Source organism: Cygnus atratus, chromosome 2, assembly GCF_013377495.2.
Source record: "Cygnus atratus isolate AKBS03 ecotype Queensland, Australia chromosome 2, CAtr_DNAZoo_HiC_assembly, whole genome shotgun sequence".
NCBI classification, from domain to species: domain Eukaryota; kingdom Metazoa; phylum Chordata; class Aves; order Anseriformes; family Anatidae; genus Cygnus; species Cygnus atratus.
In genome coordinates this window covers 143,883,036-143,896,831 of record NC_066363.1, presented here as the reverse complement: position 1 = coordinate 143,896,831, position 13,796 = coordinate 143,883,036, and the positions used below count along the sequence as shown (strand labels likewise).

Here is a 13,796-nt window from a genome sequence, read left to right as displayed (position 1 = left end):
AGGGTTACCTAGATGAGGTTGCTCGAAGACCCATCCAACCTGGCCTTGGACACTTCCAGGGATGGGGCACCCACAGCTTCTCTTGGCAACTTGTGCCAGTGCCTCACCACCCTCTGAGTGAATAATTTCTTCATAATATCTAATCTAAATCCATCCTCTTTCAGTTTAAAAATGTTACCCTATCTCCTCCACTCCTTGACAAAGAGTCCCTCTCCTGCTTTCCTGTAGGCCCCCTTAAGGTACTGGAAGACTGCTATAAGGTCTCCACAGATCCTTCTCTTCTGCAGGCTTAAAAACCCTGACTACCCCAGTTATAGGAGAGGTACTCCGGCCCCTTGATCATCTTTGTAGCCCTGCTCTGGACTCCTTGTAATATGTCTAAGTCATTCATGTGCTGGGAGCCCCAGAGCTCAGATTGGGTCTTACCAGAGCAAGGCAGAGGTGGAGAATCACCTTCCTTAACCTGCTGTCCCTGCTTCTTTTGTTGCAGCCTAGGATACAGTTGCCATCTGGGCTGCAAGCACACATTGTTGGCTCATGTTGAGCTTCTCATCCACCAACACCCCCAGGTTCTTCTCCTCAGAGCTGCTCTCAATCCATTCTCTGTCCAGCCTGTATATGTGCTTGGGATTGCCCCAGCCCAGGTGCAGGACTTCACGTTTGGCCTTGTTGAACTTCATGAGCTTTGTACAGGCCCACCTCTCAAGCCTGTCCAGGTCCCTCTGGATGGCATTGCTTCCCTCTACCACATCAACCGCACCACACAGCTTGGTGTTATCAGCAAACTTGCTGAGGGTGCACTCGATCTCTCTGTCCACGTCATCGACAAAGATGTTAAACAGAGTGCTTTGTCTAGTATGATACTTAAATCTCTGTGTTTTTCTGGAGGGCTATTTTGAAATTTTTTTCAGTCTTGGAAATGATAAGGAAACAGTAGGATAATTTTCAAGTAAGGGTACGAGCACATAAAAGTATTTAAGCAGGTGAGTAGTTTTAAATTTGAAACCTAATGTTTCATAAAGACTTTTTATATGTAAAATAAATTCTTTATTTTAAGTCTCACATACAATACAAACTTTGCATTAGACTAGGAATTTCTGAGTTTGGATTATTGTTTAAAACAGTCCAGTTTGGAATCCAAATGATTAAGAAACTTTCCAAACAAATCTTTTTTATCTCTATGTCAATTGACAAAACTAAACTATAGAGAGTAGAAGAGGTTAAATCTTTTCAGATCTGTGGCTTAGAGTGTATACAGGAAACAGCTATATTCATCTTGTTTATCACATGGCAACTTCTGAAAATGTATATAGTTACGTGTCTATTGGCACATGGTGTATGTGACTTCTTTTATGTATAATTTTGTCATTGCTGAATTATCCTTCACCTATATAAAACAGGTTTTAGCATGCGGAACAGTTTTATGAGGCAATTCTATGTCATCATCCTTCTTTCTTCCTCTGTCATTCATTTTCACCTGTTCAAAATACTTTCTTTCAAAAACATCTCTGTCATTCTTTTAAAACTAATTCTCATAAAACTATTTTAAGTCTAGCAGAGTGAAAGTAAAATATTTCAAGATACTGCAAAAGTATGTAATTATTTTTGAGGTCAAAGATGTTCAAATATGCCATGTAATATGCCATGTAAATATGCCTGTGATGTTATAGAACTGTACTGTATGATTAAAAAGAGGTCTCTTCAGTGTTGTGTCACTATGCAAGTGTCACAGTATTTCATTTTATCTTATTTATATAGGTAAATTCAATGTTATAATTAACATTTCCTGACTTTTGAGTACTTACTAATGCATTCTTAGTGTTTTTGTAGAATATACTTTCCTAGCCTGAATGAATAGTTGTTAGTCTGAACTGTGCTGAACCTTCGTTTGTAAATATGTACTTCACTGGGAAACTGCATGGGATACATGCTAGTTTCTTAGATATCCTAAATTAAATAGGATGAATAACTTACTTCACAAATACTCCCCTTAACAGAAGAGATCAGATAGCACGGAATTGATTATCACAGTTGCACTCCCTTCATTAATTGTAATATTGCCCACCTAATATTGGTACAAAAGTATTACAGAATGGTTGACATAGGACAGAACTGGAGGAGCAAAAGTGAGCAAAACTTTTGGAGTGAGTTGTATAGGAAAAAGAAAAACAAAAAGCAGTGTAAAGGTAGTTCACTCATCACCTCCCACAAACAGACCAGTTCCCAGCCAGTCTCTGAACAGTGACCTCTTTTGGAAAGATTATAAAAAATAGCTTTATTGCTCAGTATTACACTATGTGGAATGGAATATGTCTTTGGTCGGTTGGGTTCAGCTGTCCTGGCTGTACCCCTCCCAACTTCTTGCCCACCCTCAGCCTACTCCATGGTGGGGCGGAGTGAGGAACAGAGAAGGCCTCCATGCTTAGCAATTGCAGAAAGATTTGGTATACTATCAACACCGGTTTGGTAAACCTAAACCACAGCACCATATGGGCTACAATGAAAAAAAACTTAATCCCATACGTATAAAGTATACTCCAATTCTTTTATATTCCTTCTCTTTAGATTTATACACATGGCTAAAGACCCCCTGGGCCTGCTCTCCTCCAGGATGAATAGCCCCAGCTATCTCAACCTTTCCTCATCTGAGATATGCTCTAGTCCATTAATCATCTCAGGGGTCCTTCACTGGACTCTCTCCAGTAGTTCCTACACTTGGGGCACCTGAAACACTGCTAGTACCTATGCTTAGGCAATGGAATTACATGTGTTTTTTTTTGTTGTTGTCATTGTTTGTTTGTTTGTTTGTTTGTTTTCTCCTCATCCTTAAGAAGGAAGTGATCAATCAAAAGGACTACTTTTGTGCTTTATCTATAAGTAGGCTGTCCAGATATGAGGACATCTCAGGGATCAAGACATTTTAACTTCTTTTCACACACTATGATCAACATTTTCTCTTAGAAAACAGGAAATTCTAACTGGTCAATAAGTATATAGTTTGGCAATATAGAAAAGGTTCTTCAAATGGGCTTCACATTAGCCTCTTCTAGAGATTCTGCAGTGTGGTCTATACTGGGAAACAATATCTCAGCTAGGACTGATGAAAGTTCAGCTCAGAGGTTGTGGAGGCTCTTCAGGAGGTAAGCGATTTTCAGCGAGACATGAAATGAGCTGAAGGAAGAACTGTGAAGATATAGCATTTGACCTACTTTTTTCCTCATGTGAGCAAACAGACGTATCCAACCTGAGCCATTTTGTCTATAAAATAAAATACTGAACTTTTTTTCAGTCAATCAGTACTAATGATTCAGTACCTGAGGAGAGATGATGAAAGGCTACCAACTGTACCAACTGTTGGCCAGCTGGACAAATACTGTGTAAATGATTTCAATGAACAATGCAGATATGAAAAGCCCTTCATTTGCTCCCATGCTACATAAAGGAATGTCAAACTGACACAAAGTGTCTTTTTTAGCTACACTCAGTTTGAGCTGCATGATATTGTTAAAATATTTTTGTTTTTGAACAAAGAGGTTTTGAACAAAGAGGTTTTGAACTGCTTCCCAGTTAATAACAGGAAACTTATTTGGAGTAGAGAGTCTTTTGCCCAAATTATAGGTTATGTTTCCCCATATGTTTCCCCATAATGTTATATTTATGTATAATGTTTTGGTCATTCTAGGTCTTGCTCCACAGCTTTAATTCTCTAAAGTGTCCGAAGTGTCTTTGGCTTGAATTCACTCTATCATCATCATCATCGTTATCTCCTGCATTTAGTGATTAAATTTACAAACTATTGAAAGCAGGATTAGGGTAGGGATTTATGAATGCAACTATTTCTTTGGTGCCATAGGTGCTATTCTGCCACTGGTGTTAATGTGCACAATAACAAATCTCCTCTGAAGGCTTGTTTATGAGCATATAAATGTCCATTCACAAACTAGAATGTCATCAAAATAAACAGGCAGTCATTTTAACTACCATTTTATAAATTATAATATCATTTCAGAACTGATTGATAATTATCATGAATTCCCTCCTCAGTCTTTAACTGAGCTTTTAGAAAAAAACGTTACAACAGTTTGGTTGGCAGGCTCAACTTGAGGGTAATAGTTATACTCTCAAGTATGACAGAGGGGTACAGACAATTATCCTACTTAGACTATTTAGAAACAGAAAAGAAACCTTAAATATATTGCTGCCTGAATTCTAAAATACTTAATTTCTGCTAGAAAACAGAAAATCATATTTTTCATCAATGTATTTATGTGTTTGATTTTTTAACTACAATTTGTTATTCCTACGGCAGGTTTTGAGCTTTCACATTGTGAAGACCCTGGTGTGCCACAGTTTGGATATAAAATCAGTGACCAAGGTCATTTTGCTGGAAGCACTATAATTTATGGATGTAATCCAGGTTACACACTCCATGGAAGTAGCCTTCTAAAGTGTATGACTGGAGAAAGAAGGGCATGGGACTACCCTCTGCCATCATGTATTGGTAGTATACTTTTTAATTTTTTAATTTTTTACTTTTTTTCTTTACTTAAACTGCTATCTGAATATAAAAAAAGGAAAAAAAATACTCATGTTTTGCAAAGACATGAATATACATGCACCTTGGCAGATCTATTTAACTAGACCTTACCTAAGTCTATGTGAGTGGTGTTACCTTTTTTGGGGGTTAAAAAAGGAAAGAAAGAAAAAAACAGTAATTATTAAATATGCATAATGAAATTTCTAATATGTAAATGTCTTGTTAAAGTCAGCAAATAGACAACATAAAAAGCTTAATCAGGACCATATAATTTTAATGATGGGTTATAAAATTAGTTTTCCCTAACTGTATCTAAATAACATTACACTAGAAAAAGCTTTTCATATATTTACATATAAATACTACAAAATAAATTAAAATAAAAACATAAAGATACTAAGATCTATGGAGGCATATTGTATTTTTATCACTTCTGTAATGTTGCTGTAATGAATAACAACACATTATTATACACTTTATTACAGTATTGCAGTAACTATAAGTTGTGCGGGTACCTACGATTCCTTTCTTGAGAAAGCAAAAATAACACAATACTAAACTACTCTAGGAATTCTCTTCCTTTTTTTTTTTTTTTTTTTTTTTCTTCATCGTCTTTTAGAGGAAATGAGGAATGAGTGAATAGGGGAAGCAAGGGATGAGATGCATTTTGTTCTCAGATTTAAGTTTGACAGAAAACAATGTATTTTGGCATATCTTTATCAAGAGATAAAGCTCATAAAACAACATATATATACAACAAACAAGAACCGAACAGTTCTCTGAAAGTAGTTATTAAAGAATAAATGTTTAAGTCCCACATTTGTGATAAGCCTTTGAATATTCCCAGTGATAACTAATTTCTACATTATTTGGAATATTTGAAACAGTAGAATTAGGAGGAAAGCATGGCACTGAAAAGTGCAAGCAGCAACTAGGAGACATAGAGAGAACATATGATGGAAGTTAAATATATATATATATATATATATATAAAAGATAAAATGTGATGGTCCAAGAAAGTTGAAAATGAAAGTTTCAACAATAAATAATATTTTCAATTCTATTACTAAACATTAAAAATCATAGGATATATCACCTTAGTAACACAAATAAATGGGTTCTCGCTTAATTTTAAAACAGATCAAGGTAAATCTGCCTAAAGCTATTCCTTCACGTTTCTAATGATTAATGATCTATTTGTGTACTGTGCACTATTTTCACCAACTGTGGGAGATTCAGCATCCTTATATTCTAAGCAAATATTCGAAACATCATATATATTTACATCCAGAAGGGCTACAGGAAGGGGAACTCTACAACAGCTCATGGTTAGGAGATAAATACTGTTGTCCCCTTGGAAGAAGGAAGTTTGGAAGAAGGTCCGAAAATTACTAATACAAATTGTCTTGGGATTTAATTATTCAGCTGTCCCTCTCCAACATAGATGCATATAACTGAAAAGTTGGCCACCTTTGGATTACGAAGTGAATCAGATTCAGAATTGGTATAAACTAACAAAAAAATTCAGTAAACTGAAATCCACAGGTGAGGCTGGTCCTCTGTTAAAAATGATGATATGCTGCATATCCTGATGGTCTTCATATTCTTTTTCATTTTAATACTGATTCACTGTCCAACTCAGATCACCGTCTTTTAAAAAATTAAAGAAATTAAGCAACCATCTTTTGCGCTGTCACCAGACTCTTTGTGAAAACTACATTATAATTAGTCCTAAATGTTTTGTGTAGATGAACCTGTTTAGAACGTGAACCACTCTATAGTGTAAATTTGTTCAGTTTTAAATTAATGTTATTCTGAACACATCTATGTAGTCTGATATTAAAAGAAGTTACTTATCCATCCAGTTCACAGTACCATGTGTGATGCAAAATCACAAAACATGAGGCACAAATACACTTAAAAAAAAAAAAAAAAAAAAAGCAGTTCTAGTAATGACAAATCTTAAACATAGTAAACATAGTACAGAGTACTATCCACTGAATTTGCAAGAAGATATAAAGATTACAAAATATTTCCTTTAACTTGAAATCCTTGAATCTCTAAAATTGACATTCTGAGAGAATTAAGATTCTTAATTAGGATTGACTTCACAGTGAGCAAACTGGAGAAGGAAGATAAAAGGTGTTTTGCTCTGTTACTTCTCACTGCCACTTATGAGGATTCTGCTTTCTGAGAAGTCACTACTGTCATGGCTGAGTCAGCAACCAGCAAAACTAGGGAGCTGTAACTTGCTGAAGAGGAGGAAATAAACCACTGGGGAGAGAGGGACCTTCTAAAATCCCAATAAAAAACAAACCAGTAATCCTCTGTGAAAATTAGAATTCATAAATTTACCATTGTTCAATGGTCCTGGACAAAATGTAATTATTTTTTTATTTCATTTTTTGCCAATGAACACTTTTTTCTTTATTGTGTAATTTATTTATACCCTTACTCCACTGGAAGAATAATAGACTATCCTATCATATGAGTTGAATAACTACTATTTTATTTTTAATTATTTTTAAAAGATTTTAGGAATTAACAGATTGGCAGAATGTTTAAAAAGATATGAAAAGCCACCTGTCTCTAAAAAAATGTTTTTATTATTTCAGGAAATTCCTTCAAGAGTATGATTTCAATTACATTTTATCAGGAAATTCACAGATCATAATAAATCTGTCAACTAAATATTTTAGGTGATATTAAATCAAAATAAAACTGCAGTTGAACTATCCAAAGAGATTTAATCAAAACAGTATTTTGGCTTTGGACTTCACAAGAGAGAAAGCATTAGAGGAACTTTTAAAAGGAAGGAAGGGGGAATAAGAAAACTTTAAAGGCCTAAGGGATTAAAAAATAAAATAAAAATTTCATAGATTAGGTATCTAGATTATGATAAAATTTTGCCTAGTGATTGGCTGGCTGATGCCAACTAACAGGGATCTACTTACCATCTATTATCCTCTAAGAAATATTATAGCTTCACTATGAGGACAAGTCTCAGGTAAGAAGTCTTACTTTTTTTCTTTTTTTTCTAAACTGAAAGTCTGATTTTCTCTCTGAATAGCCTGCTTTAATTTAGTATGTTTTCTCTCTTCTTTTTTCCTTTTTTTTTTTTATTTCCTACTTATTCCTTTGCAGTTTTATTAATTTTATCTGACTGTTTTAGAGTGACATTGCATTCTTGTGGTTTTGTTTGTTTCTCTTTTTAAGTAACAATCCTTGTTTCTTTCATTAAACGTGGTATACTTTTTAATTATTGTGTGTCCAAAATTATTAGAAAGAACATAGGTATGAAAGGAAAATACAAAAATACTCAAGTAGAAACACATTTACAGGTACTTGAAGATCTTATATGTTGTCATACAATCTTAGGCCATACAGTCAGGTGTGTTGTGTTTCAGCTGTGTTACTTATTTAGCAAGGGAGTAGATCTCATCATTGATTGCTCACATGGAAAGCTATCTGTAACATTATGTAATGGTGTTTTCATCAGCTGAATGTGGAGGGCGTTTTAAAGGAGAATCATCAGGAAGAATCTTATCTCCTGGCTATCCTTTTCCCTATGATAATAATCTGCGTTGCATGTGGGTGATTGAAGTAGACCCAGGAAATATTGTCAGGTACTGAAAATGAATCTTACAATTATAACAAATCTTTTTGATTATATAATAAGCAATCTTGCCTGTATAGTTGAGGAAGAAAGGGATTTAGGACTTAAGATGCAGCTTAGGAACAGTATTTTTCTCATTCTAAGCTTCGATACATAGTCTTGTGTTGAAACTATTTTTCAATAAATGTTGTCTGATGAAGATCAGCCCTTAAAATTACTTGCCTTTTTTTTTTTGTTAATATTTGCAAAGATATATACAAAATATTAATTGGAAATCTGGTTTAAAAACAATAATAATAATGAGAATGAAATTATGCAGTTCATAATACTGTTTTAAGAAAAAAAAAATTTTCTGAAAAGTCTGTGGATGCTTATATATTATTTGAATGGCTAAAGCAATATGTATTCATTTCATGGTTCACAAAATTCAAATACTAGTTGCCAAAGAATTTAGCTTTCAAATATATTTCTGTTTTTCTCTTTTATGCATCCAATGATAAAGGTATAAAAATATTGTGAAAAAAAATTAGACTTGGAAATCAAAGTTTATTTGCTTTCTTAGTTGTTTTTGTTTTGCTAAAGATACATTGTTAAATAATGTGAAAATGACAATAAAATATTGGTGTTCTTACAGCCTTCAGTTTCTTGCATTTGATACTGAGGCATCACATGATATTCTACGAGTTTGGGATGGACCACCTGAGAACGAGATGTTACTCAAGGAAATTAGTGGATCTCTTGTTCCTGAAGGCATTCACAGTACACTCAACATAGTAACTATCCAATTTGACACAGATTTTTATATCAGCAAATCTGGGTTTGCCATACAGTTTTCAAGTAAGTTGATGGATTTATTTATTATTATGCTGAAATTGGTGACACCATTTCTAACTTCAGTAGGGAAAGAGCTGGTCCAAACTATCAGATTTGTTCTAAAGCTATGTTTTTATTTAAAATGAATAAATAAAAATCCATGTCATTTACTAATTTGGCTTTATTTCAAGACCAGCTGGGAAAGCATAGGAATACTTATAATTATGACTAGCGTTTTTCACAAAGGAGGTGTTGTAAGCGTGTTAATGACTTCGTCCTTTTCTAATCAATAAGAGTTTCTGCTTTCAGAGACATATGTACAGAATTTTAATTCCTGTTGCACTTGTATAGGATGAAACAGGAAATAGCACTGCAGGAACAGTAGCGTCATTCTTTTCGTCTTCTAGCACTATTTCTTTCATCTTATTGGATTAATCAAACTGGCAGCATGGTGACAAACCTAAACACTTATTTAACTGTTATTAAATCCTTTTAGACACTTTTCATGTTGAAATGGAAGAAATCATTAAATAAGGTCCATTTTGACCTCACTGCTGATCAATGAAGTATATATATTTTTCAAGTATAGCAAGATCTCATCTCATAATATCATTTTGTCTAGCAGAAGCAATGTTTCTAACATAGGTTGATACAGAGACTCATACTTTTAATGGTAACATTATTAACATTGTTGTGCTTTCTGTTTTTGATATTTGTATAAGTCCTTTTTCCCCCTAATGTCATTCTTTCTATGTGTATGAAGAATGCATGTGGACACACACACAGTGATTTGAAGGAAGAATCAAGTGTGTGACTGAGAGGACAAAGTAAAATATAGTTAACTTGTAGTGAAAGAGTGCTTCTGCTCTCTTTTATTGGAGCCATGAATAAAGTTTTTAATTCACAGAATCACAGGATGGTTGAGGTTGGAAGGGACCTCCAGAGATCATCTAGTCCAACCCCCCCGCCAAGCAGGATCACCTAGAGCATATTACACAGGATCGCATCCAGGCGGGTTTTGAATATCTCCAAAGAAGGAGATTCCACAACCCCTCTGGGCAGCCTGTTTCAGTGCTCTGTCACCTGAACTGTAATGAAGTTCTTCCTCAGATGGCAATGAAACCTCCTGCAGTTCAATTTATACCCATCACCCCTTGCCCTATCACTGGCCACCACTGAGAAGAGTTTGGCCCCATCCTGTTTAGATTGTCCCCCCAAGTATTTAAAGAGGTTGATAAGATCCCCTCTCAACCTCCTCTTCTCTAGGCTAAATAGGCCCATCTCACTTAGTCTTTCCTCATAAAACAGATACTCCAATCCCTTAATCGTCTTTGTGGCTCTATGCTGGACCCTCTCTAGAAGTTCTACATTCCTCTTGTACTGGGAAGCCCAGAACTGGACACGATATTCCAGGTGTGGCCTCCCCAGAGCTGAGTAGAAGGGGAGGAGCACCTCTCTCAACCTGCGGTCCACACTCCTCTTGATGCAGGCCAGGATGCCGTTGGCTTTCTTGTCCACAAGGGCACACTGCTAGCTCATGGTTAATTTGTTGTCCGCAACAACCCCTAGGCCCCTTTCTGCAGAGCGGCACTCCAGCAGGTCACCCCCTAGCCTGTACTAGTGCATGCGGTTATTCTTCCCTAGGTGCAGGACCTCCCCAGGTGCACTTGCCCTTGTTGAACTTCATGAGGTTCTTCTCGGCCCAACCCTCCAGACTGTCCAGGTCCCTCTCAATGCCTGCACAGGCCTCTGGCCATACTATTTTACTAACCAGGAAAGAATTATATTTGAGGAGAGGGAGGAAAAAGAAATTCTATGTAATTTTGTTTTAATCTTCCATGTACTTTCTTTGAATCTATAATGTTGTCTGAGTGAAACAGATGGTGTCTGCGTACTTTAGCTGCAGTGTAATTAAAAAACATAAAGCTCACACAGGGGAGGTATGTGCTTTTACTTTCCTCTTGCCATTTTGTGAAAGAGAGTATGAGTATTTAACTGGATTATTGGTGCTTTTACAATATCTGTTGTAGTTTAGTAGCATTCCTTTTGAAGGAATTCAAACCCTTTGAAGACCCTGAATGCTTGACTTTTTATATTATTTCCTTAATTGCTAATTCACTTTGTAGAAAGAGATTTTGAGTTCATATTTCCTTAAAATTTTATATTTATTTTTTTATCAACTGTTCCTACACAATTCAGCATCTATAATTCATTTAATAACTGAAAATATTCACCATTGATATTGTAATATAACATATATCTTCTTTCTAATTCACCCAACAAATACAAAAAAAAATATTTCTATCTGGTAGCAATTAACATCTGAGAGCATTCTTCACCAAATAAAATGGGGGAGGGGGACAAGCCTAGACAAGCTGATATGTTATACAAACAGTATAAAGATAATTATAATTTAAGTAGTATCTTGTAATTACAGCTGGTGCTATTAGAATTGTCTCTATCCAGACCTGTCCAACACAGTCCTTTACAAGGCATCAAAGTTAATAATTTTGTAAAATTTAGGGGAAGGGAGGGAGTTCCAATGCCTAACCAGCCTTCCTGTGAATAAATTCTTCCTCATAGCTAATCTAAACCTATTCTGGTGCAGTTTGAGGATGTTCTTGTCCTATCACTTGTCACCTGAGAAAAGAGACTGACACTGTCCTCTATACAACCTCCTTTCAGATAGTTTGTAGAGTGCAATGAGGTCTACCTTTAGCCTTCTTTACTCGAGACTAAACAACCGCAGTACCCTCAGACACTCCTCATATGCCTTGTTTTCTAGTTCCTTCACCAGCTTTGTTGCTTTTCTCTGAACATATTCCAGCAACTAAATACCTTTCTTGTAACAGGAGACTGAAAACTGAACATGCTACTCAAGGTGCAGTCTCACCAGTGACGATTACAGAGGGATGATCACTTCCCTAGTCCTGCTGGCCACTCTATTTCTGATACAAGCCAGGATGATAATGGCCTTGGCCACCTGGCCACAGTGCTGGTTCATGTGGATGATGGAAAAAAGCATAGATAACTTGCATCAGATACTAACCTGGATGGCTTAAATTTGACAATAATAGTTCCCAGTCTAGAATTATAATGAATCATATTGCTTGCTTTGATTACTTGCAATGGATAGAAGCTTAAACAGTCACAAGTCAGTTTTCTGAAATTATGTTTAGTGCCTTCTTATAGCCATGTGGTTTGGTAAATGTTTCTTCATTCACTTTTTAATTTTGGTTCAAAGAAAGACACATTCACCACAGTCATTTAGGAAGATTTTTTGACACTGAACATCATATTTTATTTTTTATTTTATTTCTTTTATTTTATTTTCTCCAGTTTTCCAGTAACAGATCACTCCCTAACATAACTCTTTCACTTTTATGAAGTCAGGAAATAGGATTTATTCTTCTTGTGTCTACTCCATAGCAGAACAACTTTCCATGTCTTAATGCTTCCTTGTTTGCTGATTTCTTTCAACCATGACAGGAGGCCTTTATATTTAATGATGTAAAATGTAAAATTTGAGGATGACTGTTTTCCTACAACTTTTTTTTTTTCCTGAAGTTTTTTTTTTTTTCTTGTTGTTTGTTTTAATGGCATTGACAGGCTTAACAGAATGAAGCTGTTAAAGCTGTTAAGTAGATCTGTTTCCCTCCATCAGCAACTGCCTTCCTTCAAAATAGTTAACAATACTAAAAGGAATAACCATTTATGGGATTTCAATGGCAAAAATGTCACAGGTTTGTAAATGATATTAACTATTCAGTAGCTATTATCACTTAGTATATATAGGATATTTGTCTTTTATTCAGGCAAATACTGTGAGTTACTGATTCCATGTAAATGCCATGGTAATAGCTTGTAGCTAGAGAGACCTGAAGCTACTGTATGAATAGCAGAAAGTGGAAAGGAATTATTGAAAGAAACAGGCTAATTGTAAGTAATTTTGAAATTATGAATAAATAAAGTCTTTTTGGTCATGTAACTATAAAAGCAGCTTATTTTATTTATACTGAAGATTGAACGTCCTTGACTTAAACCTATTCAACAGTTTTGATGCATTACGGTGGTTTATAGATAAAAGGCAAAATAAAATTGGAAGTGCGAAGTATCTTTATATGGAATCATAATGTTATAAATGAAACTACTTTTATATTTCTAAAAGGTTTTCTTTAACTTTCTTACCAATCTTTTTCTCTTTGGTTAATCCATTATCTTTCATTAAATTATTTGAAGATGACTTTTGATCCAAATAATACACAAAACAGTCAAATGTTCTATAATAGTATTTTCTAGACTTATAGTTTATATATAAGCTTAATAGTTTGTACAATTCTTCAAAATGATTTCAGCTAAAATACCTTGAAAATTTAGTTAATAGCATGGATTTTATTTTCCATTTTATATTAGTCAGTAAAAATGTAGTCAAAAGTTTTTGAGTTCAGCTATTTTTCATGTAACAGTTTTCTTTCTAACAGATCACTGTGACATCACTAGTAGAGTATTACAATTTGATCTGTATCCACATATGCAACTGTAAGTTTTTAGTCACAGAAGAAAATCAGAGAATGCGAGGAAAAGGAGGCAGCAGCAATAGTTTGTCTCTTCATGCACCTTTGGCACCATAATTATGTTTCTTACTTGACTGGATAAAGAGTAAAATCTCAATTAAGCATTCTCTTCCCCGCATTTCCTTTGCTACAAATATGTGAGCAAAATAGCATAAGAGCAGGACTTAGTACTTTTTGTTTTCTTTGTGCAAAGAAACATCTCCCTAACCATTTTCCGTGTGGAGATTTCACCCTGAAAAAGAGCCTGTGAATTCAT

General features: G+C 35.0%; 1 protein-coding gene across 3 annotated transcripts in view; it reads left to right on the top strand.

Moving 5' to 3' along the window:
* The window catches only part of CSMD3 (CUB and Sushi multiple domains 3), a 710,218-nt gene that overhangs the window by 474,014 nt on the left and 222,408 nt on the right, over positions 1-13,796 (top strand). For all 3 annotated transcript variants that reach the window (XM_035546237.1, XM_035546236.1, XM_035546235.1), the window contains 3 exons: positions 4,310-4,501; positions 8,037-8,163; positions 8,788-8,990. In XM_035546237.1, coding sequence (XP_035402130.1) covers positions 4,310-4,501; positions 8,037-8,163; positions 8,788-8,990 — 522 coding nt within the window. The remainder of the gene's footprint in view (positions 1-4,309; positions 4,502-8,036; positions 8,164-8,787; positions 8,991-13,796) is intronic.